The sequence below is a fragment of the Hemibagrus wyckioides genome, linkage group LG09 (assembly GCF_019097595.1).
Source record: "Hemibagrus wyckioides isolate EC202008001 linkage group LG09, SWU_Hwy_1.0, whole genome shotgun sequence".
Taxonomy (NCBI): domain Eukaryota; kingdom Metazoa; phylum Chordata; class Actinopteri; order Siluriformes; family Bagridae; genus Hemibagrus; species Hemibagrus wyckioides.
The window spans coordinates 22,452,972-22,475,213 of NC_080718.1; the positions used below are offsets into that span (position 1 = coordinate 22,452,972).

The following is a 22,242-nucleotide window of genomic DNA, read 5'->3' on the forward strand; positions in this document are numbered from 1 at the left end:
CTGTAGATTTCGTAGCACTTATTATATGATTTTTGGAATTTAATTTATTCTTTCATTTCCTTTTTTTCTGCCACACACAGCAAGAGGGATACAAACGTTTGCACTGAACTGTTCCATCCTGTTACACCAGTCAGTGCAAGGCATCATTTGCAAAAAAATCATTTGTATTCCGGTGACTTTAACAGCACGTTCACATCGTCATATGTCTTTGTTTACTTCCCCCAACATTAAAACAAACCAAGCAACTTCCTTTGGCTTGTCATCAGACTCGTTAACAACACTGTCCGAAGCAAGATCCTTTTTTCGAGATTACTGGAAACCAGGCAAACCGTAGCTTGTTTTTCATCTAAATAATATTACTGTAAAAGCCCCTCTTTAAACATCACAGGCCAAGCAGAAAAGAAAAGAAAAAACAACTTTATCTGCACCCTCTTCCACCATCAAAAACACACACTGCTCACCGGGACTTGGACCTGAGCCAGGCCATAACTTTCTTTGGTTAAGTGGTTTTGTTTTCTTCTTCTTCTTCAATAGACTGAGTAATGGGCTGCTCGTTCCGCTCGGGTGAGAAACACACAGACCTCTGTTCTGTAATGTCACGCATTGCAGCAATTACCCTTCTCTGGAGTTCAGAGACCTCGCCTTATATTTTGGAGGTTTAAGGATGGCAGAGCGTGATGTTTTCACTCATAAACAGCACTTATAAGCATTTATTCCAGTAAACGCTTACCCTCCGGTCTCCCCCACTTCATTTCAGCATGTTGCTGGTAAATGAGTGAACTTTAAAGTGCAAGAAACCTGTATGCGTTTTAGTACATGAATCACATTACATACATTACTCAACCAGCTGCAGTGAATCACCAGATTACTTTAAAACATCAAATACAAGGACACGAAGATGTCCTGTCTGATGAATCAACATGCAGATCAAATTTAGTGATCCTCACTGATGAATTCTCTTAATCATTTCGGCATGTTCGTGTTTATCGCGAAGAGACAGATGTTCTTGTCATGTTACACTCTGACAAAGTGCCTCCTTTTACATGCCTCAGAGTTTATTATTTCACTGATTTAATTAGTCTTCTAGAACATCACATACCAATGTGTTTGATTTGCACCTTTACATTTCTGCCGTTTGGCAGACGATCTCATCCAAGAGTGCTTGAAGTCTTTATCAATGAATACATCAACACTGGTTCAGTAGGTCACAGACTTAGGATACCAGCGGCCTAAAAACTAAGAACTATTTAAATTGCTTCAGGAAGAGGTAGGTCTTCATCCGGCATTCGAAGACATCTAGGGGAAGTTCATTCCACCACCTCGGTGCCAGAACAGAGAAGAGTCTAGATGTAATACCTATCTCTTACCCTGAGAGATGGTGGGACCAGTCGAACGGTGCTAATGGATCAGAGGGAGCGAGGTGTGGTATTTCTGTACCAGAGCAGTGCTTACAATTTTTCTTAAAGGATATTAAACACATTGTACAGTTTATTCATTTAGAGTTAAGTTTAATATCATGAAACATCAATGAAAGTCAGTTCCTGTTATCTCATACATTATGGAAGCTATAAAGCTATATAGCAGTTCTTTCACCTGCTTCTTTTTCTCATGTTAGTGAGAGGAACACAGTGGCTTGTATGTTCTCCCTGTGCTTCGGGGATTTCCTTCTGGTATTCCGGGTTTTCTCCCCATACTTAAAGAACTGTCAGGTGTGAATGTGTGATTGTGTTTAGCGATGGGTTGGTACATCCACCATGTCTCTTACAATAAGCTCCAGGTTCCTTGTTACCCTGTGCAGGAAAAGCTGTACAGAAATTGGAGGGATGTTAATGAGGAACCGTAAAGCCTTCCATCTTGTCTCGGAAAACAGTACCTCTGACTCCCACTGGAGACCCCTTCCACAAATATGAAATTAATGTCACCTCACCATATATACAAACGTTCTGTTTTGTCTTTTATGTCCAACATAGACATCCTCGTGTGAATCATTCCTATAGAAACAATAATGTCTTTAAGCAAAATGTCCTTTCTCTTTCCTGACATTTAAAACATAACAAAATGGTTGCTCTCCTCCAAACCACATCTGATTTTTCTGATTCTAATCTCTATGGTGTATGTTTTATGTTATTAGCCAGACCCCCCGACTGCCCAAAGCCGGAGAGACAATACATGGACACAAGTTCTTTATCGGCTTCGGAGGCAAAGGAGCTAACCAGTGTGTCCAAGCTGCTCACCTCGGAGCCAAGACCGCAATGGTGTGCAAGGTACAATACAAAAAAAATTCATTTCCTGCTTCCAGTCCCAGCCTTTCTATACATGTTGTTTCAGCCCCGTTTAATTAGATGCACAGAAGAAAGCTGCTCAGCGCTTTATTGTTCGCTTGTGCCTGCCGTACCAAGAAGTAATAAAGAAGCGTGTTTTTGTCCGTACAAAGAGCCCCGATCGATACAGAAATATGCACGGTGCAAAAATAGCCTCCTATGCTTTCAGAAGCCCCGAAACAGGAGTTGCACTTCAAAGACAGGGGCGTCAGGTACAGAAGAGCCGCGGCCTTGGCGTGTCTTTAACAGCGTGGGATAAAAGGAGCCCTGGTGGGCAGAAAGGGACCCCTCCACCATTTGGAGCACTAAACATCTCTGAGAAAAAGAGAGAGAGAGAGAGAAGGAAGAGAGGGGTGCGGTGGTTTAGAAGTCGACTGGTAGCGAGGAGGCGTTTGGGTGGGGTGACTATGTCTGGAAGGCTTGGCTGAATTTAGTAATGCACAGGGAGAAAAGTAGTGTTCCAGCTACCTTGTATTCATCAAACTTATTCTTGTGTCCTGTTTTTGCGTATCGTCTTACATATCTTCTATCGTGATTAGGATCTGCTCCTCTATCTTTGCAAACAGGATATGGTTTTATATGAGCGTGTCGTTCTTATATCGAAGTAGAACTTCAAGGCATAATGTACAGGGATTTTCTAGCCTCTAGATTAGCATCATGCAATGTACAGCCAGTTTTCTTTTAAATATGTTTGCTGATGAGGTTTTATACACTGTGTAACACACTTTTTGTCTTTAAAAAATAGATTTTGCATAGCATGAAATAGTAGAAGAAACTGCTATTGAACCACTTTCTTTCTCAGGAAGTAGCAAGGATCAAACTGCAAACTTTATGAAGTTCTGAATTCAATTTTTTTTCTTATTTTACTTCTGAAGGGTTCAAAACTGTGTGTGTGTGTGTGTGTTTTAGCTCAACATTATGTAGCCTTTGAATCCTCACTACACAAATTGCTTATTAATTTCACCGTAATTAATGAATAACGCTTAGACATGAATAACCAAATAATACGCTTTGAGTTCAGGGGTTATTACTCCTCCTGTTAAGAGGGCACTTTGTGCTTAAAATCTTTCATGTGTAATTTCAGATGAAGGTCTGTTCAAAAGCCCAGCACTTAATAACCCAAATTGCAACTTTCTGTTACTCCTCAGGTCGGAAAAGATTTTTTCGGGAGCAGCTATATTCAGAATTTCAAAGACAACTCCATATGCACAGGTCAGAAATTTACCTCATGCCTCATTTTAACCGAGCACAGTCACCTTGACGTGCTCTGAATTGTCACGCATCCTACACTGTGTTTAGAGTGATTGTCGATTTTGATTTTTTTTGTTGTTTTTCGCTCCTCCATTCTATCCCTGTGCAGCTTTTGTGACTCAGACGGCCGAAGCCATGACCGGAGCTGCCTCCATCATCGTAAACGATGCAGGTAGTGTGAAGTTGCTGAGTGTGTGGCACCCTGTTGCACCCACTGCTTCTAAAATAACACAAAGTGCACTTCTGAATGAAGCGTAAATGAGTGCGCACCTCTCCATCTGCGGGGTGGTTCAGGTCGTCACCCACGCTGCATAGTTTATAGCCGCTTGGCTTTATTTAACACTGCTGGAGGTGGGGTGGCTGACATAACCAGCCTGGTGCTAAATGCACAGCCTGTTGTGCTGTAAATGTCACTAATCACAGCTTTAACAGAGACTCTGACTCTGGTGGAGATCCACAAGCCTCTCAGGGGGGTTTACGAGTAACGTCATCGCCGTCGCCATAACAACCTGCCGATACCGTAGCGTCCCAGCTTCCTGCACTAAAGTCCCAGTGACTCAAGTCCAATTATCTTGTAAACTGTTGCTGTAAAGCCAGTAGTGAACCTGAACTTGGTAAACTCTTCCATGGTTTGTGTGTGCAGGTGAGAACGCCATAGTGATTGTAGCAGGTGCCAACATGCTGCTGGGGGAAGAGGAGCTGGAGCAGGCACGCTCTGTCCTCACTAAAGCCAAAGTGCTGCTCTGCCAGCTGGAGGTCAACTCGCACATCTCACTCCAGGCCCTGCGAATGGCCCGACAATACAATGGTCAGTGTGTGTGTGTGTGTGTGAGCACATAGATGTGCATGCACTGCAGGTAATTATACCAAGTCAATTATTTCCTATTTTTAAAATAATCATAAACCAAATACAAGATTATTAAAGAAGATTATTCCTTAGGTATAAATGCTTAAAATGAGCAAAATTGCCCATTGAAAATCTGCCAGTTGAACTCAAAGACTATTCATTAAAAATGTCTAGAAATATGTCTATAAAATAGGTATAAAATATAAAAAATAGGCTTAATAATAAATAAAAATAAGTAAATAAAAATTTGCTTTACTGTAATTTTATACAAGGAAATACTAGATCAATTTCATACACAAATTATTTTCACTTCACAGAATCATGGACTTGATATTAATATTATTAAGATAATAATTTTGTGCAGTGTGTTTGTGTGTGTGTGTGTGTGTGTGTGAGTGTGTGTGAGATGGAGTTTGTTGATTTCCCCTTAAATCATATTTTATAAATAATTCATTTTTCAAAGCACATCCTGTTCTCATCAGGAAGCAACAATTTGCCAATGCTAAGATTTAATTCATTAATCAATTAGTTAATTAATTAATTGATTAATTAATCAATTAATCAATTAATTAACGACTCATACTTTTTAATCCTGTGGAACATCTGCAAAACCAGGAAAGAATTCCTGATTTCACTTACATTACAGCAGCTCTCTTGCAGTCAACAGCCTCTTTTTGTTTAATCCGGTGAGAATCTTCCTATAGTTAGAACTAATGTATATCTGATTGGGGGTTTTTTTCCAGCCCTGAATATTTCTTTTTGTTTCCCCATCAAAATGTCTAGATATAGAAGAATGGCCCAAGTGTCAACTTTGATGATTCTTTCCAATGTAAATGTAAAAAAAACATTGAACAGGTTGATTTTAGACATCTGTAAATAAAAAAATGGAGTAATGTGGGCAGCAGGGTGGCTTAGTGGTTAGCACTGTTGCCTCACAGCAAGAAGGTCCTGGGTTCGAATCCCAGGTTCAAAGAGGCAGTGGCCTTTCTGTGTGGAGTTTGCATGATCTCCCCATGCCTGTGTGGGTTTGCTCTGGGTACTCTGGTTTCCTCCTACAGTCCAAAAACATGTACATTAGGTTGACTGGTAATTCTACACACACCGTAGGAGTGAGTGAGTGTGTGTGGTTGTCTGTCTGTCTATATGTGTGGCCCTGTGATGGACTGGTGACCTGTCCAGGGTGTACCTTGCACCCAATGTGCTGGGATAGGCTCCAGCAGATCCCCGTGACCGTAATTAGGAATAAAAGTGGGTATAGACGATGGATGGATGGAACAAGTTGTTAAAAATAAATGAATAGCTTGACTTCTACAGATGATTTTTATTTATTTTCATTATTTTGCATCATACTGTTTTCAATGGAAAAATAGAAATATCTCTGTCACACTGTTTGAGTTCATATGAATAGGATTCCAAGAAGTTCCTGAAAAGATAACAAATCAAATCATAAGGCAAAAATCAACAGAAAAATATTTGTCATGGTTTCTCGGTCTACAGTCCTGATCTGAAGGAGACAGGTAAAAACCTGAGTTTGAAAAGAAATTTCTAGAAGAATGGAGGCCGAGGTAGAAGAGATAGAGCAGCAATGATTAGGATGTGGGATCAGAAAGTTGCTCAGAGGAAACATAAAAGGCATTAAAGGCTCTTCTACCTAAAGAAATGGGAATACAGGATATTATGGATATGTATCACATTCAGAGCAGCAGCTTCACATTTCTGAACTGATTTATTGCTTATATTTACTATAAATATTCAAATAATGGCCACTTTTGCTACCTATCATGGTCCTGTTAATGAAGTTCTGCTTACGGATTTTCCCACAGCGTGAACTGCCTAGATGTAGATGGATAAGATTAGCACAAAATAAAGCAGGAAACAGGAAATCCTACTTAACATGTGCAGACATTATTAACACCTTATCTAATCAGGTACCCACCGAATAGAAAAACGCCCTCGTCTGGGGTTTTTGGAGATGCACCATGGCATGGCTCGTGCACAGATGGGCACCGCAGATGGTCCCCCACATCCCCCCGCCATCACACTCCGATAGTCGTCACCTCAGAACCACCCAGCAACGTGCCAATGACAGCGCTGTCGTCTTAGCAGATCATATCAAGTGTTGCGAAATGGGCTATTAGCCTAGATTATGTGAATATCACTTGGGATGAGTTTGTCAGGCAGTGACGTGTGTGAATAGCACTTCTCAAAGGCCCAGATTACGCACATGCCACCTCCACAAGCCTGCTCGAGTAAAATTGGTCTTTGTTCTGTCTAAGCACTTGTCATTAATTCATAATGTGGCGTTTTGTCATGAAGTTGGATAAAGGATTAAGCACTGATGTGTTTTGGTTTTTTTTATACCCCTAAAACCAGCAAAAGTTTCTTTTCTCATTCATCATCTTATTAACTTTGTAGTAACGGAGACAGCAGAAGCTGCACTCCAGAGGTCCGGAAACCGTGCAGCCAGATGATACTGAGTTATGGAATGGCTAATTAGCAAAGAGATGACAAGCACGATGGCGTTGATGACGGTTTTTGCATGAACGTCGAAGCTGTATACATCAAGAGAGGATCTGACGTAATCAGCTGACTGGATCAGAGCATCTCCATAACTGCAGCTCTTGTGGGGTGTTCCCGGTCTGCAGTGGTCAGTATCTATCAAAAGTGGTCCAAGGAAGGAACAGTGGTGAACCGGTGACAGGGTCATGGGCGGCCAAGGCTCATTAAAAGTTGGCCTGTGTGATCCAATCAAACAGATGAGCTACTGTTGCATCTATTCAATTGCTGAAGAAGTTAGCGCTGGTTCTGATATAAAGGTGTCAGAATACGCACTGCCGAAAGCACTCACAATGGGCACGTGAGCATCAGAGCTGGACCACGGGGCAATGGAAGAAGGTGGCCTAGTCTGATGAATCACATTTTCTTTTCATCACGTGGATGGCCGGGCACATGTGCATCGCTTACTAGGGGAGCACATGGCACCAGGATGCACTATGGGAAGAAGGCAAGCCAGCAGAGGCAGTGTCATGCTTTGGGCATCTGTGGGATGTGCTGAACAAACAAGTCAAGCAACTTGCAGGACTTAAAGGGTCTGCTGCTAACATCTTGGTGCCAGATACCACAGCACACATTCAGGGATCTAGTAAAGTCCATGCCTCAACGGGTCAGGGCAACCAACACAATATTAGGCAGGCAGCCATAATGTTATGCCGGATCGGTGTAAATATTAATAAGTAGGATTCTTTCTTTAATTAGAACCACAGGAATGCATACTTAGGAGACTTCACACTGGCTGTTTAGTCTGAAAAAGAGTTCGTGTGAAACGTGAAATGTGAAAGCTGTCATGTGGAACAGGAACCACACCAGGGTACCAGACCCAAGACTATCTATAGGAGACTGTGTGAGTTGTTCTGCAATTCCTGTGAACATGAAAGCAACTCGTACTCAGATCTGCACTTGTTCAGGAAGTACAGTAACCTGTGTGTGTGCTTTAACCCATGACAGCATGTAGCATGAGTGGCAAAGGAACTTTGTGGTTCACAGAAAAAATGAGGTACCTTCCTATGTATAATAGCAAAAAAAAAAAAAATAGATTCACATTGTGTTCTCCGTGATGACGTAAAGACGAACGCAAATGCACCGGGGTTCGACAGAATCAAGTGAGTCTGAAACCAGATCAACACTGCCGGGGCACAGAGAGCAATCACACCCGTGCCCATTGTGAAAACCACCTTAACATTCACCCAAGTTTCCTGTTATATAATTTTTTTTTCTCTCCTCATACGCACTTCATTCCACGTATCGATGTTTCCTTTATTCGTCTCATTTTGTCTCACTGGCATTTGGGTTACTGCCTTCATTTCTGGTGACTAAATCATCGTGTCACTGAGGTGTAGGGAATAAAGGTCTCATAATGAAACTTAACAACAAGGGGAAGTTTATTGATCAAGGAATGCATGATAGACTAAGCATTTCAGATCTAAGACGTGACTCAGTCGCCATGGTAACCCCCCCCTCCTCCTTTTCTATCTGTCCCATGCAGGTCAGAAAGCCAGATGAGTGCAATAACACCTGCAGTGTTGAGGGAAAGATATTAGTGTTGACTTCTGCTCTGTCTGTGCGTTTGTAAGAGAGATGATCTATTATGATCAATTTTTTTTGATGCGTCATGCAGCAGAGCCGTGTATGACCTCAGAAAGCGATATGCTAGGAACACAAGCGAGATCTAGCGAGAACACATTAAAGCATGACTACCATATGACGCATGCACTTAAAAAACGTTTGCAAGCAGCCTGAGAGTGATAGCAATGAGGCTGAATGCAAAGAATTGCAAGATAAGGAAAACTCAAGATTGACAAAAGGCATCAATATGTCGATATCTTTACGTGTAGTTGATGCGCATCAGGTTTCGGTTTAGTAATGAGACATCCTCTGGCGCAGGGGAAGGGTGACGATGTTTTGGTTACTATGTGGTTCACGGGGCGCTGTTAAGGCACAAGGAAGTTATTACGTGGTAATCTACATCATTCTGAAACTAGTGAGGGAAGGACAAAACTCGAGATAAAGTGAAATTTTTCTTGAGCAGAGTTTCACACTGAGTTCAGTGTGACGTGAATGGGAACGGCTTTGGCTTTGGGTGATCTGCTGTTTCCTCAGAAAGTCATTTCTGTACTGCAGCAGTGTCACAGTTAAGAGTTAAGGGCTTTCCTGAAATGAATAAGTAGGACATATCCTTGAACGACCTATTGCACACATATGTTTTTCCCTTTTCTGTATCATTTACAGTGAAGACCATCTTTAACCCTGCCCCTGCTATTCCAGACCTCCATCCTGACTTCTACAAGGAATCAGATGTTTTCTGCTGCAATGAATCTGAGGTGAAAGCACACACACACACACTTGAAAGATTACTTGAACTTCTTTTCCCTAGTAGACCTGTGTCCATTCCTTTAGAACTGTATGTCGCCTGGGATTGAACTTCCAAAATGGAAATCTTCTGAGAAAGATTCAAACTGTATTTGGTGCAGATTACCACGAGACACAACAAAAATGTTGCACACAGTTGTTTACTTTCATGCGGGGGCAAGCGAGCGGTAAAACCCTTCAGATTTAGGCCACGCTCACTTCCGGCTCTGGTTACGTATATTCTGTACACTATACAGACCCGTATAGTGCCATTGTGTTTCACTTCTAGTGTTTATAACAATGTGTAATCATGCATGTTTTAATATATTAATATGCTAAGCTCTGGCTCAGTCAGATGCTGGAGTTTCTATTTAAATACCTGATATTAGTTTAGTATCACCATGCATTTATTTGTTTACTCCAATCAGTGTTGCTCTTCTTCATCGGATTACTTTTACACTTTTATAGGTGGATATATTCAGTTCTTTAGTAGGTCTGGGAAGTTAATGGAATTTAAATGCATTTTTTTAGTCTGAAAAAGTATGTTCTGGAAAAATTAAGCCTTCTAAGCCTATATACCTTCTTTTTTATTGTATGCACTGACACATCCTCATGCATTTTACAATTTGTGGGTCCAATTTTCTTGATTAAGATTGCTTTTTAAAGATTAGCAATAAAAATCGAAAAGGTCTTGACACATTTGGAGTGTTTTTAGAACGAACTGTAACACCCTAATGTAGAGCAATGAAAGTTATAAGAGAAATAGTGCTTAGTAATAATTTCTGATATATTATTTAATCTGACCAATAAATACTCACCATATGCTCTTAATGGTGTTTTTTATTTTACACTACGTTGTAACTGAGAATTTTAAGAAATCTGTGTAGAGATATAGATATTGAGGAATAAAACTGTTGTGTGCTGTTAAAGGAATATTACTGAATTTTTTTAGCATGTGCTACAGTGATTTATTCCTTTTATACCGCAATTTATTTTTTATCTCTTTATAGTTACATTTAATGTTGTGGAACATCCATGAGAGATTCCTGTTGTCACTTATAATGTAGCAACCAGAAATAGTCATTTCAAGGTAATAAGACCAAAAAAGAAACCCAGCAGAAAATGGTACAGCAGAAAGTACAGGAAACTTTCCCATGAATACATGGAATAAGTGGCAACCAATGAAGTAGTTGTTACAATTCAACCTAAAACTCAAATCATTATTATTGCTATAAGTAAAATATATGCATTTAATACAATAAGTAGTAGCTGATTTGATCTTCTTTTACAATTTTCCTTCAAAGCTTCAAGTCACGCTTTGGAAGGAACAAGTTTAAACACCAGGCTCTGCTACCAGGTCATGACCTGCATAGTAATAACCAAACACAATGTTCAGTAGTTATTTTCTTGTCGTCTGAGTGAGAAATCCTTGGTGGGGGGAAGGGGGTGGGGTGTCGTTTTCTCCCACTTACGGTAACTGGTGTGCTCGGAGACGCCTTCTCTCACACCTTGGCTGGATGAGTTGACAGATGAGGGCATGGATTGATGGGAAATAGTTAAAGGAAGAAAAAAATACGCTAGGGAAGGCAGATGCGTGGCTGGTGAGTCACACTGTCCCGGGGCTAAAGAGCTAGGACTGCGACCCGGAGTGCTCTGTGAGACCCACTTTGATGTGGCCAAGAGGCTGGAGAGGGGAAAAAGTACAGGTGGGACATGAAAGTGAGAGCTCTGAGTACACGTCGGCCTCGGTCTCAGCCTTCTCGCTTTTAGTCATGCTTTCATCCGATGCCTTTAGCTGGGCAAGTGAAAGATAAATAATTGAGAACACACCAAAGCAGATAGATCAGCCGAGAAAGATGAGTAATCCGAGTGCTACTCGGTTCTGGCAGGCAGCCACGGAAGAGTAAAGGTAACATCACTAAAATACATACATATAAAAGGGTTACTTTCTGCCCCCACTTAAACATCTCTGAGGCGCGACTCCAGTCATTTAAGAGATGCTATGGAGAGTCCAGCTCCATAACGGAGAAGAAGTATGAGCATTAATAGCTTGGAGATTGTGAGTCCAAATTTATGAGCTTGCAAGTGCCAGAATGCCACTACTAAGTGCATGAGTAAGGGACTGGGCAAGGCTGGGTATGACTGATTGATTATATATATAGATAGATAGATAGATAGATAGATAGATAGATAGATAGATAGATAGATAGATAGATAGATAGATAGATAGATAGATAGATAGATAGATAGATAGATAGATAGATAGATAGATAGATAGATAGATAGATAGATAGATATTTTTTTTAAATTATGTGTTGCAAAGAACTGTTGAAGAAGATGCTTTTGTAGGTCACATATACACTACAGCAGAGCAATGTGTATTGTCTACACATAGCCCAGCTTTTTAGGAAGTTGGGGTCAGAGCACAGGGTCAACCATGACACAGCACATCTAGGTTGTCAGGGGTTGTACAGGGTTAAGAGCTTTGCCCAAGGGTCAAGCAGAGGCAGCTTGGCAGTGCTGGGGTTTGAACCTTCAACCTTTTAATCAATAACCCAGAGCCTTAAACATTGAACCACCAATGCCCCAAATAAATTCTGGAAAACAGCCAAAAATGACAATAATCCGCTAACAATAATCTGAAATAATGGACCAAAATGTAGTTTTTCTGACAAAAATATACTCTGCTTTAAGAAAAAGAAGGTATTTTCAATACCAGCAGGTCTATGTTTTTATTTAGGCTACTTTCTTACCTTGTTTTGTCTGTCATCCTGCAAAGATCATGAGCCAGATCAGCAAACACAGCAGTAATTACAGTCTATGTCTAAAAGATGTCTAAAAACCTTGCTAGCTATCTGAGCTACATTCACCGCCTTTCCTCAATCAGCGAATATCATGATTTCAGCTGCCAAAATGTCTCCTGTACCATTAGATTGTCATCAAAACACAGAAGAGCATCTACACACTTAGTACTGATTACATGTTAAAACAGAAAGATATTAATGACAAGAAGAAAATAAATGTCTAGATTCATCCTTTATTATTTCCTCACAAGTGTTAGCAAGGACAGAGAATCATCAGTCAGGTGAAGAGAGGATCGTGTTTAAATCCCAAGAGTGGTTTTTACCTCAGGTGATGAGACTGGGACGGACGTGGACGATGCTGAAAATCCAATTCAAAACTCATTTCCCACTGTAAACCTATCATTCTTTAATTTAGTAGTAATGTTGTTTTTCCATAAGTAGATTATGTCATAAATGTAGAGGTGTGTGGAGCATCTTTCATGGGAATTGAATCTGTAAATGTTATTTTCTCTTTTATCGATTTTAAAGTTGTAACTTTACTTCTGCTTGAGAAATATGGATATTGGGTAGAACTATGGAGTAGAAAATGTCAAAAATGAATTACGTGAAGGTTGTCCAGGTCACCACACACACAGAAAATGAACCACTGTGATGGACAAATACTTTTCAGTTGATGGACAGACAGATCAATCCATCAGTCTATACTTTGTGTGTGCTTTAGGATGGGTCCTGCTATAGATGGATGGATGGATGGATGGATGGATGGATGGATAGATAGATAGATAGATAGATAGACAGACAGACAGACAGACAGACAGACAGACAGACAGACAGACAGACAGACAGATAGATAGATAGATAGATAGATAGATAGATAGACAGACAGACAGACAGACAGACAGACAGACAGAAAGATGGATGGATGGATGGATGGACGGGTAGGTAGGTAGGTAGGTAGGTAGGTAGGTAGACAGACAGACAGACAGACAGACAGGTAGGTAGGTAGGTAGGTAGATAGATAGATAGATAGATAGATAGATAGATAGATAGATAGATAGATAGACGGGTAGGTAGGTAGGTAGGTAGGTAGACAGACAGATAGATAGACAGAATGATGGACAGATGGACAGACAGGTAGATAGACAGAATGATGGACAGATAGATAGATAGATAGATAGATAGATAGATAGATAGATAGATAGATAGATAGATAGATAGATAGATAGATAGATAGATAGATAGGTAGGTAGGTAGGTAGGTAGGTAGGTAGGTAGGTAGATAGATAGATAGATAGATAGATCTAGCTTGCTCAAGACTAATTATGTGATTTTCCCACATGTGTTCTGGCTGACGCAGCGCTGTTTTCATCCCCCAGGCTGAGCTGCTAACTGGGGCTCGTGTAGCGTCAGCTGATGACGCAGGAAGTGCAGGTCTAGAGCTGCTAAACCGAGGCTGTGCTGCAGTCATCATCACTTTGGGTTCACAAGGCTGCGTGGTGTTGCAGACCTCAAACCCCAATCCCAAACACATCCCTACAGCTAAAGTCACCCCAGTGGACACTACGGTAGGACTACAGTCTTTATACCTACATACACTTCAGCTTGGCTATAGTCAGCGTGTCATCAGCAGGCTGAAGGAAGCCTCAGTTAAGACACTGACATTGTAGTGGAATTGCCAAAACATCATGCAGGCTGCACGCTGGGTGGAAATATAAATGTTACATGAGCCAATTTGGGTCATCATGCCCTGTAATGCCCGGTCATGCTGAACGATGACAGATATCATGACAAACTTGAGACATATGCTCTAATGGGTCATCAGTTACAGCAATGCTTTCAGAACATGGATTAATCATAAGTGAAAAATATCTTTGAGAGAGACTATTGAGTGTTTACTCATCAGTATTTACTCACAAGCTAAGTACACCAAAGGGACTATAATTGTCTGTATTTATGGGTTATTCAGTGTTGAATTATGTATTTTGTTCCCCAAAAAATGGCTTAAATATTACAGAAATGACTTTATGTTTATGTATAAACTGCAGCGTCTTAATTTTGCATGTGGTTTTCTGGCTTTTCCTTCAATACCAATCTATAAAGAGGCTGACTCATTTCACGTCGTGCTCCGCTGGCTCTGGCGTCATAACAGCTCTCATTTCCTGTCCTTATTGCTTACTACTGATTCGAAAACAGAGTTAATAGTGTAAAAGAACAATTACAGTATAACAGTAAAAATTATCACACTCCAGCTAACGCAAATCTGGACTTTCTTTTGGCAGAATGGAAACCAATAGATGTCATTCAATCAGATGATGATGATGCAGTACCAAGAAACTACTCTGGGCATAAAGAAAAAGTGCTTTTGATGGCATTTATGAACTCAGAGGCTTGTTCACTTGACATTATGATTATTATGTCATGAAAACAAGTGTGGTTTCATCTTTATTGTTAGCATTTGTCATCAATGTTTTAATCTCTGAAACCAAGATCAATGAAGATTCACCGTGAATCATTACAGACTGGGAATATTTTTTTTCCAGGAATAGTGGGTGTTACTTAATGGAAGTGTATTAAAACAGTAGTGGAAAGTCTCATGGATGTGTGCTGGGAATTGTTTCAAATTCTAGACGGGTATAAATTTTCATTGATTTCTGTAAATGGAAGTGAGATTTTGTTTTGCTGTGTTATCAAGGACAAAAAAATGAAAGGAACAATATTTTTTATACTTGAATAATTTTATTTTAAGGCATCGAGTGATCTTGTTTATGGTGTGATGAATAAAGATATAAGCTAGTATCTATTATAAAACACACACACACAGTAAGGAGGATGGTTAGGGGAATTTTAGACAGTCTCTCCAAGGATCATGGTTGGAGGTTTGAGGATAATGGCAGCAATTTAGGTTCAAATATACAAGTCTCCAAATATACAATTAGATGCCACCTCCATGGCAACACATTATTTTAAAGGCACACCAGAAGAAAGCTTTTTTCCTGAGTTTGTGGAACAAAGTTGGAGTTTTGTGGCAAGAAACACTCAGTGTGGGTTTGGCATAAATACAGGGACGGTTATACCAAAAAGAACCTAATCCTTACTGTTAAGTACGGCGGTCGATCTGTGATGATGTGGGAACTTTTGTTAGAATGCATAGTATTGTGGACTCCCTGAAGTACTAGGAGATCAAATGAAACTCTGGCTTCCTCTGCCAAGAGGTTACAAAGAAATAGTTCACTGTCAACAAGTGGCAGCTTTTGAAATGGGTTGAGACTCCCTTGTTCTAAAGACCACTGAAAACCTGTGGGTTTATCTCTCTCTCTCTCTCTCTCTCTCTCTCTCTCTCTTTCTCTCTCTCTCTCTCTTCTAGCTTTCTCTCACTTTCTCTCCCTCTGTCTCTTTCTCTCTCTCTCTCTCTTTCTCTCTCTCTCTCTTTCTCTCTCTCTGTCTCTCTCTCTCTTTCTCTCTCTCTCTCTTCTAGCTTTCTCTCACTTTCTCTCCCTCTGTCTCTTTCTCTCTCTCTCTCTCTCTCTCTCTTTCTCTCTCTCTCTCTCTCTCTCTTCTAGCTTTCTCTCACTTTCTCTCCCTCTGTCTCTTTCTCTCTCTTTCTCTCTCTCTCTCTCTCTCTTTCTCTCTCTCTCTCTCTCTCTCTCTCTCTCTAAAAAGTTATTTGAAATGAACCACAAATTAAAAAATATATATATATAAATATTTAGATTTTTAAAATTGCATTAGAATATATTTGATTAAATTTCTTTCTTTTTTTTTTTTTTAATCAGAATACTTTAATGATCCCCTCAGGGAAATTGCTAAGTTGCAGTTGCTCACAGTACAATTTAGGTAAAACAAAATAGAAGAATTAAAACTATAAGATTAAACAAATGAAACAGACTTAGAGAATTTTTCTCCGAACCCTTTCTCTCTCATCATTACCCAGGGTGCCAATAACTCTGGTGTTTATTAATCTGTCTGAACGTCTTTCATCCATACAACCATTCAAAAGCCCATCCTTCTGTGTGTTTGACTCACCTCTTAACACTCAGTGGTTTCCACACAATTGCAGCTTTGCTCCCGCACACGTTTATTACTCATAAATCCTGACTTGTTTAACTTTTTTTGGATGCCCTGATCCCTCTTCCAGTAAGTCCTCTCTCTTCTTCCCCCCCTAGCTGTAAAAAAAAAAAAAAAAACACACACACACACACGAGGGGGCGAATACCAGATTTTATCTGAACGACCAAACAAGAACGGGACATGTTTCCATCTGTTTATTTATTTTTTTTAAGACTTTATGGATCGATTGGGATGGGATGTCTGCTTTCCTTTCTCTGTCTTCAATTTATTTTATTTTATTTTCTTTAAAGGAATCACTGGAGCTCTCGTAAGCATTCAGCTATTGTGTTTGTGTTATGTGCTCCGTGTGGGACGGTGTTAAAAAAAAATAGGTTAAAGTTTCACCTAGAGCTTCTCAGCACTTTGAGTCATGTTCCACTCCGCCGCTCTCCTTGCCTTCTCCTCCGTCCGGAGCTTTTTCTTTGCCACGTCAGTAAAGAATGCTGCGTGTTCAAATCTCAGAATGCCATACTTCACTGCTGATCTCATCCTCGGTGTCGGTATCGCTTGGACAGCAATGTGAACACAATGTGTGACTCAGGTTGTGGTGTACTGCAGCACAGCTATTTCTCATCACGGATCCTGAAATATTAGCTGTACGCATCACACTAGATTAATCATCGGTCTGCTATTCTCTACTAACCGACATGGAATCTCGGTACTGGACACCGAGCAGTCTCAAGTTAAAAGCATCAGCTGCTTCTCACTTGCTTGACAGCCAAGCTCCCACTGTGCAAGCGAAAAGCCTTGTGGCATGGCACTAGATGAGAAAAGTAGAACGTGTAAAAACCCACGCATCTTTTTTACATACAGCGAAAAGTTCAGCGGCTTGCAGGAGCACATCAAATATTCTGAACTACAGCCAGGATGCTGTTTCATTGTATCGCCATGAGAACAGGCATTATGGACACCTTTTATGTTGTGGTTGGCTGTTAACACTTAGTTTTATTTTTAAAGCTTGCAGTTTTGGAATAAAAGGGTTCCACGTAGCGCACTAAAGGGCTCCTTGACTACTTGAACCCTTTTCTGAAAGGGGAACCCTTTGTTGTAGAGGTCTACAAAAAGTAGTCTGAAGAAAGCTCCTTGATGTGTTGCTTAAGTAAAGAATAAAGCATGTTGTTGTGGTATATTGCTCTAAGACAACAGCAATTTGTTGATTACATTTTATTACTTTATACTTTTTATCCAGTTGTAGTTACCTTTAAAGACTGGAGCGTCTAAAAAACAAGTTCTTTCCTGTTTCCTCTGACATTACAGCAGTTGTACCTGGATATTTTTCCCCTCCTGAAGTTAATAAGACAAAAAACCCGCAGTTTGTTACAGTACCAAAAAATCAGCAATTGCAAAGTTCTCTGTTCTGAAGAACAGCTTAACTTTTACAAAACAATTTTTACTGGCACTGGAGACTCCTTCCAAAAAAAATGCTAACTAAACATACCTCTTCCAGACATTTTCACCATTTCAACAAAAGTATCTGTGTATGTGGAGTTTCTGAAATATTTGTTATAAAGGAAAGAATAAAGTTTTAGAATAAGTGCAGTCATTTAAGCTGTAGCCCAAACCACTATCAGGGTTGATGTTTCTTAAAATTCGTTAAATCTTCCGACCAGTCAGAAGCTCCGTAGCAAATTATTCGGCTTACATGTTAATCATTAAGGCTTATTTTAGAGTTCACAGCTTCACACAAGATTAAGTATATAATAAAAAGAGACCGAATATTAGCAACTTGAAAACTAACAATACAGAAAGAAAATTAAAACAAATACATATAAAAGAATAAATGATTATGGATATAAATGCAACAATTGATAATAATTGTAAAGCAGTATTCATATTAATAGTAATAACAATAACAGGCTACTGCACCATTGTTTGGTTTGCGTGTGTGTGTGTAGATCTACAGATCTGTGGTTATGGTAATGTGGTGCAGCTGTAGGAGTCTTCTTCTTCTTATTGGTTTTTCTGATATACAGTGGGGTCCCAAAGTCTGAGACCACACTGAAAAGTTTTAGACAATGTGCAGTAGAATCTTCAGGCCCACTGTGAGCTAATAAAACAGCCTTTTTGCTAGAATATGAGGTGCCACTCAGTCCAGAAAATGCCTGCATCAAGACTACAGCATCTCTTCCTCCAACTTTTATTTTCAGTCTGAAATTAAACCCAGGCATGCATTCATCATTCTACCAGCCTGTGGGTGTGAGAGAAAATCATCTGATGTGTATAAACGTCTGCAGACTAAACGTGCCTCTCATATCCACTGTACACACACACACACACACACACACACAGACGGACAGTGGGTGGGCTGACCTAGACAGCGCAGCTCAAAGTGGGTCCAGACAATTCAAATCAGAAAGGCCTGAGCTCAATGAGGGGGACAGGAGACGAAGGACCCACCACAAAGCTCCCTAAAGGGTCGGGGTTTACTGGAAAAAAAAAGGAAAAACAACAGAAAAAACACTACCTCTCACCTCCTGCTTCTGCGGGGAGAGTGATGTCATCACACAGACAGATGGATGAGGCACACAGACCACCACTGGACATTGGACAGCAGAAAATTTGCCAACGTGTCACAGCAATGGACTCAAACTATTTGGGGAGGAGAGGATTTTCCCAGCACTATAAAATAGTTTTCCTAAAAGCAGACACGTAAATCAAGCTGACACCTGTTGAAAAAACATCATACACTAGCATGCAATGAAAAAATATTTTAGACATTTTGATAATGGTTTAGGAGCACAGTGATTCAGTGGTTAGCACGCCTGGTTGAGGGTTCGATTCCCGCCTCTGTACTGTGTGTATGTGAAGTTTGAATATTTTCCCTGCGCTTTGGGGGTTTCCTCTAGATACTTCAAGTTTTCCCCCTCAGTCCAAAGACATGCTTTGTAGGCTGACAAACTGTCCATAGTGTGTGAATGGGTGTGTGAGTGAGTGAGTGTGTCATGCAATATAGTAGCAAGCCAACCAGGGTTTCCTTTGCCTTGTGCCCTGAGACTCCAGGTTCCCTGTGACCCTGTGTAGAAAAAGAGCTACAGAAGATGGATTAATGGATGGATGGATAATAGCTTATGACATAAATTTGTTTCTATAACTGATTTAAAACACAAGGCTATTGACAGTAATCAAAATGTATTCGTTAATTAGCGCTACTAAAATGTGGCCTGTACCCATCTCAGGCATCATGGCACGATACACCGTGGACAAAATGCCAACCCATCACAGGGCATACACACACACTCTACAGGCAATTTAGAGACTCCAATCAGCCTAGTAGCATGTTTTTGGACTGTGGGAGGAAGCCCACCAAGCACAGGGAGAACATGCAAACTCCACACACACAGTGAGCAGGAGTGAGACTTCAGGACGTATGAGGTATGCGGTGAACTTGCTAACCGCTAAGCCACCATTGCTACTAAAATGTCTCCTCACACAAATAGTGAAAGCAGACAACAAATGCTTGGCCTTTTTTGGGAATTTTAAGAACATTTCAAGAAAGCTTTTAGAAAACATTTAGAAAACTACCTTGGTGAAAAGCTGACAAATCGTCATCATTTATACTGAATTTAAAATGTTTCATATGTGTTATGGCATAATGTTAATGTCTTATACTAAATAGTCGAAATGGTGGTGTCAGTGTTACCAGGATAGAGCTGTAGGGACACTGGGATCAGTGGGAGTGAGGTGAAAATTAGCCCTAAATGGGATGCCAACCATTTTACATATATTTTTTTGTGGATGTAAATTAGTATTAGAATTATTATTGTGAATTAGTACCAGTATAATTTCTACAAATTCTTACGCTGTTTCAATATTTTTCCAAACAGTGACATTTTAATGAGGCGTTTCATCTATCACTTACTGATAGATTGTATGTGTTAAAGAATTCCATGACCTACTACATACTGTGGAAAAGCGTCTTTATCTCTGATCCGTGTGACCCGTTCAGAGTGACTCATTCTGGAGAAAAGCGTGACAGTGGGATGTGTCACTCCATGGAACGCATCACATGCCTCACATCTTTCTTTGTAGCGTGTACAGACATCTGTAGCTGAGTTTCCACTCTGGAGGTAGAGGCGGAAAATGAACCACTGTGATGGACAAATAATTTTTCAGTTGATGGACAGACAGATCAATCCATCAGTCTATGCTTTGTGTGTGCTTTAGGATGGGTCCTGCTATGGATGGATGGATGGATGGATGGATGGATGGATGGATGGATGGATAGATAGATAGATAGATAGATAGATAGATAGATAGATAGATAGATAGATAGATAGATAGATAGATAGATAGATAGACGGACGGACGGACGGGTATGTAGGTAGACAGACAGACAGACAGACAGACAGATAGATAGATAGATAGATAGATAGATAGATAGATAGATAGATAGATAGATAGATAGACGGACGGACGGGTATGTAGGTAGACAGACAGACAGACAGACAGATAGATAGATAGATAGATAGATAGATAGATAGATAGATAGACGGACGGACGGACGGGTATGTAGGTAGACAGACAGACAGACAGACAGACAGACAGATAGATAGATAGATAGATAGATAGATAGATAGATAGATAGATAGATAGATAGATAGATAGATAGGTAGATAGATAGATAGATAGATAGATAGATAGATAGATAGATAGATAGATAGATAGTAGGATGGACGGACGGACGGACGGGTAGGTAGGTAGATAGACAGACAGACAGACAGACAGACAGACAGATAGACAGAATGATGGATGGATGGACAGACAGACAGTTGGTAGGTAGGTAGGTAGGTAGGTAGATAGATAGATAGATAGATAGATAGATAGATAGATAGATATATATCATTATTATTATAATCAAATGTCCACCTAGACAACTGGTTTAAATGTGTGTACAACAATAGGGTTTATTATTTGGGCTATGTTTCTTTCTTTCATTCTATTTCTTTTTTTTTTGGAGGATAATAATTACTGGATTAATGTAGTGGGTGGAGGATAGGGAACTACTTCAGTTATTCAGGGTGGAGTCGTTACCAGACGAGTGAGAAATTTTCCAGAGCCCTTCCACAACCACAACATGGTTTAGAAGCCAAATGGCCGCCCAGCCAAACAGCCTGGCGTGAGATTTACAGTAATCTAAAAGAAAAGACAAGAATGTGAAGCGATGATGTGAGTCTGTTTAGACGTGAACAGTCCATGATTGCGCCGCCATTTTCTCCCACTGATATTACATTTGCAAATATGGAAATCCTAAAGGTTTTAAACACGAGTATCTTTCACAACAGCCAGTGTCCATGCTTCAGATAAATAACTTCTCTTTCTGTCTCTTTCTACTATATCTACACTTTACCATGAAATATTCATTAAATATTTTTTTTAAATATTTGATATTTTTTTGTATTAAGTATGAATCCATTTAACATCACAGTCTTTGCCATGAATCAGCCATGTTGAAAATTATACTTTTAATTATTATGAAATATATTATAATTATATTTCAGACCATTTACCTAACAAGCCTGTTAGATGAACATATTCACCTCTGAAATATCTGGAATATTGGAATTTACGGACACATTTGCTACAGGAAGCAAACATTTGCATCATCCAAATTCCCTTAATATCATGGAAAAAATGATTTTTCCCCACTCATTATTTTAGATTTAGATTTAATTTTGGTACATTATCTGGCGGTGATATTATCTGACCAAATTATAAATATATATCAATTATATATCATTATAAATATTATTAATTAAGTAAAAAAATATATTGAACAAATAAATAGTGCATAAAATGGATGTTTTGTGTGTTAGTTTATTCTGTGCTAATTATGAGGATGACTCCTTAAAGGGAAAACTATTATTATTATTATTATTTATTTTTTAATAATTAAAAAAATGAAAAAAAATTAAAATAAGTGTATGATTTTCTATTTCCAGTGAGGTTCTAGGGGAAAAATGGTTAAATTCTGATCTATGTTGTACTTTTAATATATTAATTTGACTGAC

At 39.7% G+C, this 22,242-nt stretch overlaps 1 protein-coding gene across 7 annotated transcripts in view; it reads left to right on the plus strand.

Moving 5' to 3' along the window:
* rbks (ribokinase) overlaps positions 1–22,242 on the plus strand; it is a 44,622-nt gene that overhangs the window by 16,245 nt on the left and 6,135 nt on the right. For 6 of the 7 annotated variants that reach the window (XR_009205747.1, XR_009205745.1, XR_009205749.1 and 3 more), the window contains exons 3-8: positions 2,132–2,264; positions 3,470–3,533; positions 3,682–3,744; positions 4,216–4,380; positions 9,205–9,296; positions 13,504–13,692. Coding sequence is in view for 2 of the 7 variants with exons in the window: in XM_058398742.1 (XP_058254725.1) it covers positions 2,132–2,264; positions 3,470–3,533; positions 3,682–3,744; positions 4,216–4,380; positions 9,205–9,296; positions 13,504–13,692 (706 nt within the window). In the remaining 5 variants the exon portion in view is untranslated. Of the gene's footprint in view, positions 1–2,131; positions 2,265–3,469; positions 3,534–3,681; positions 3,745–4,215; positions 4,381–9,204; positions 9,297–13,503; positions 13,693–14,406; positions 15,468–22,242 lie in introns of those variants that run through there. The other variant, XM_058398743.1, reaches the window with a different exon arrangement.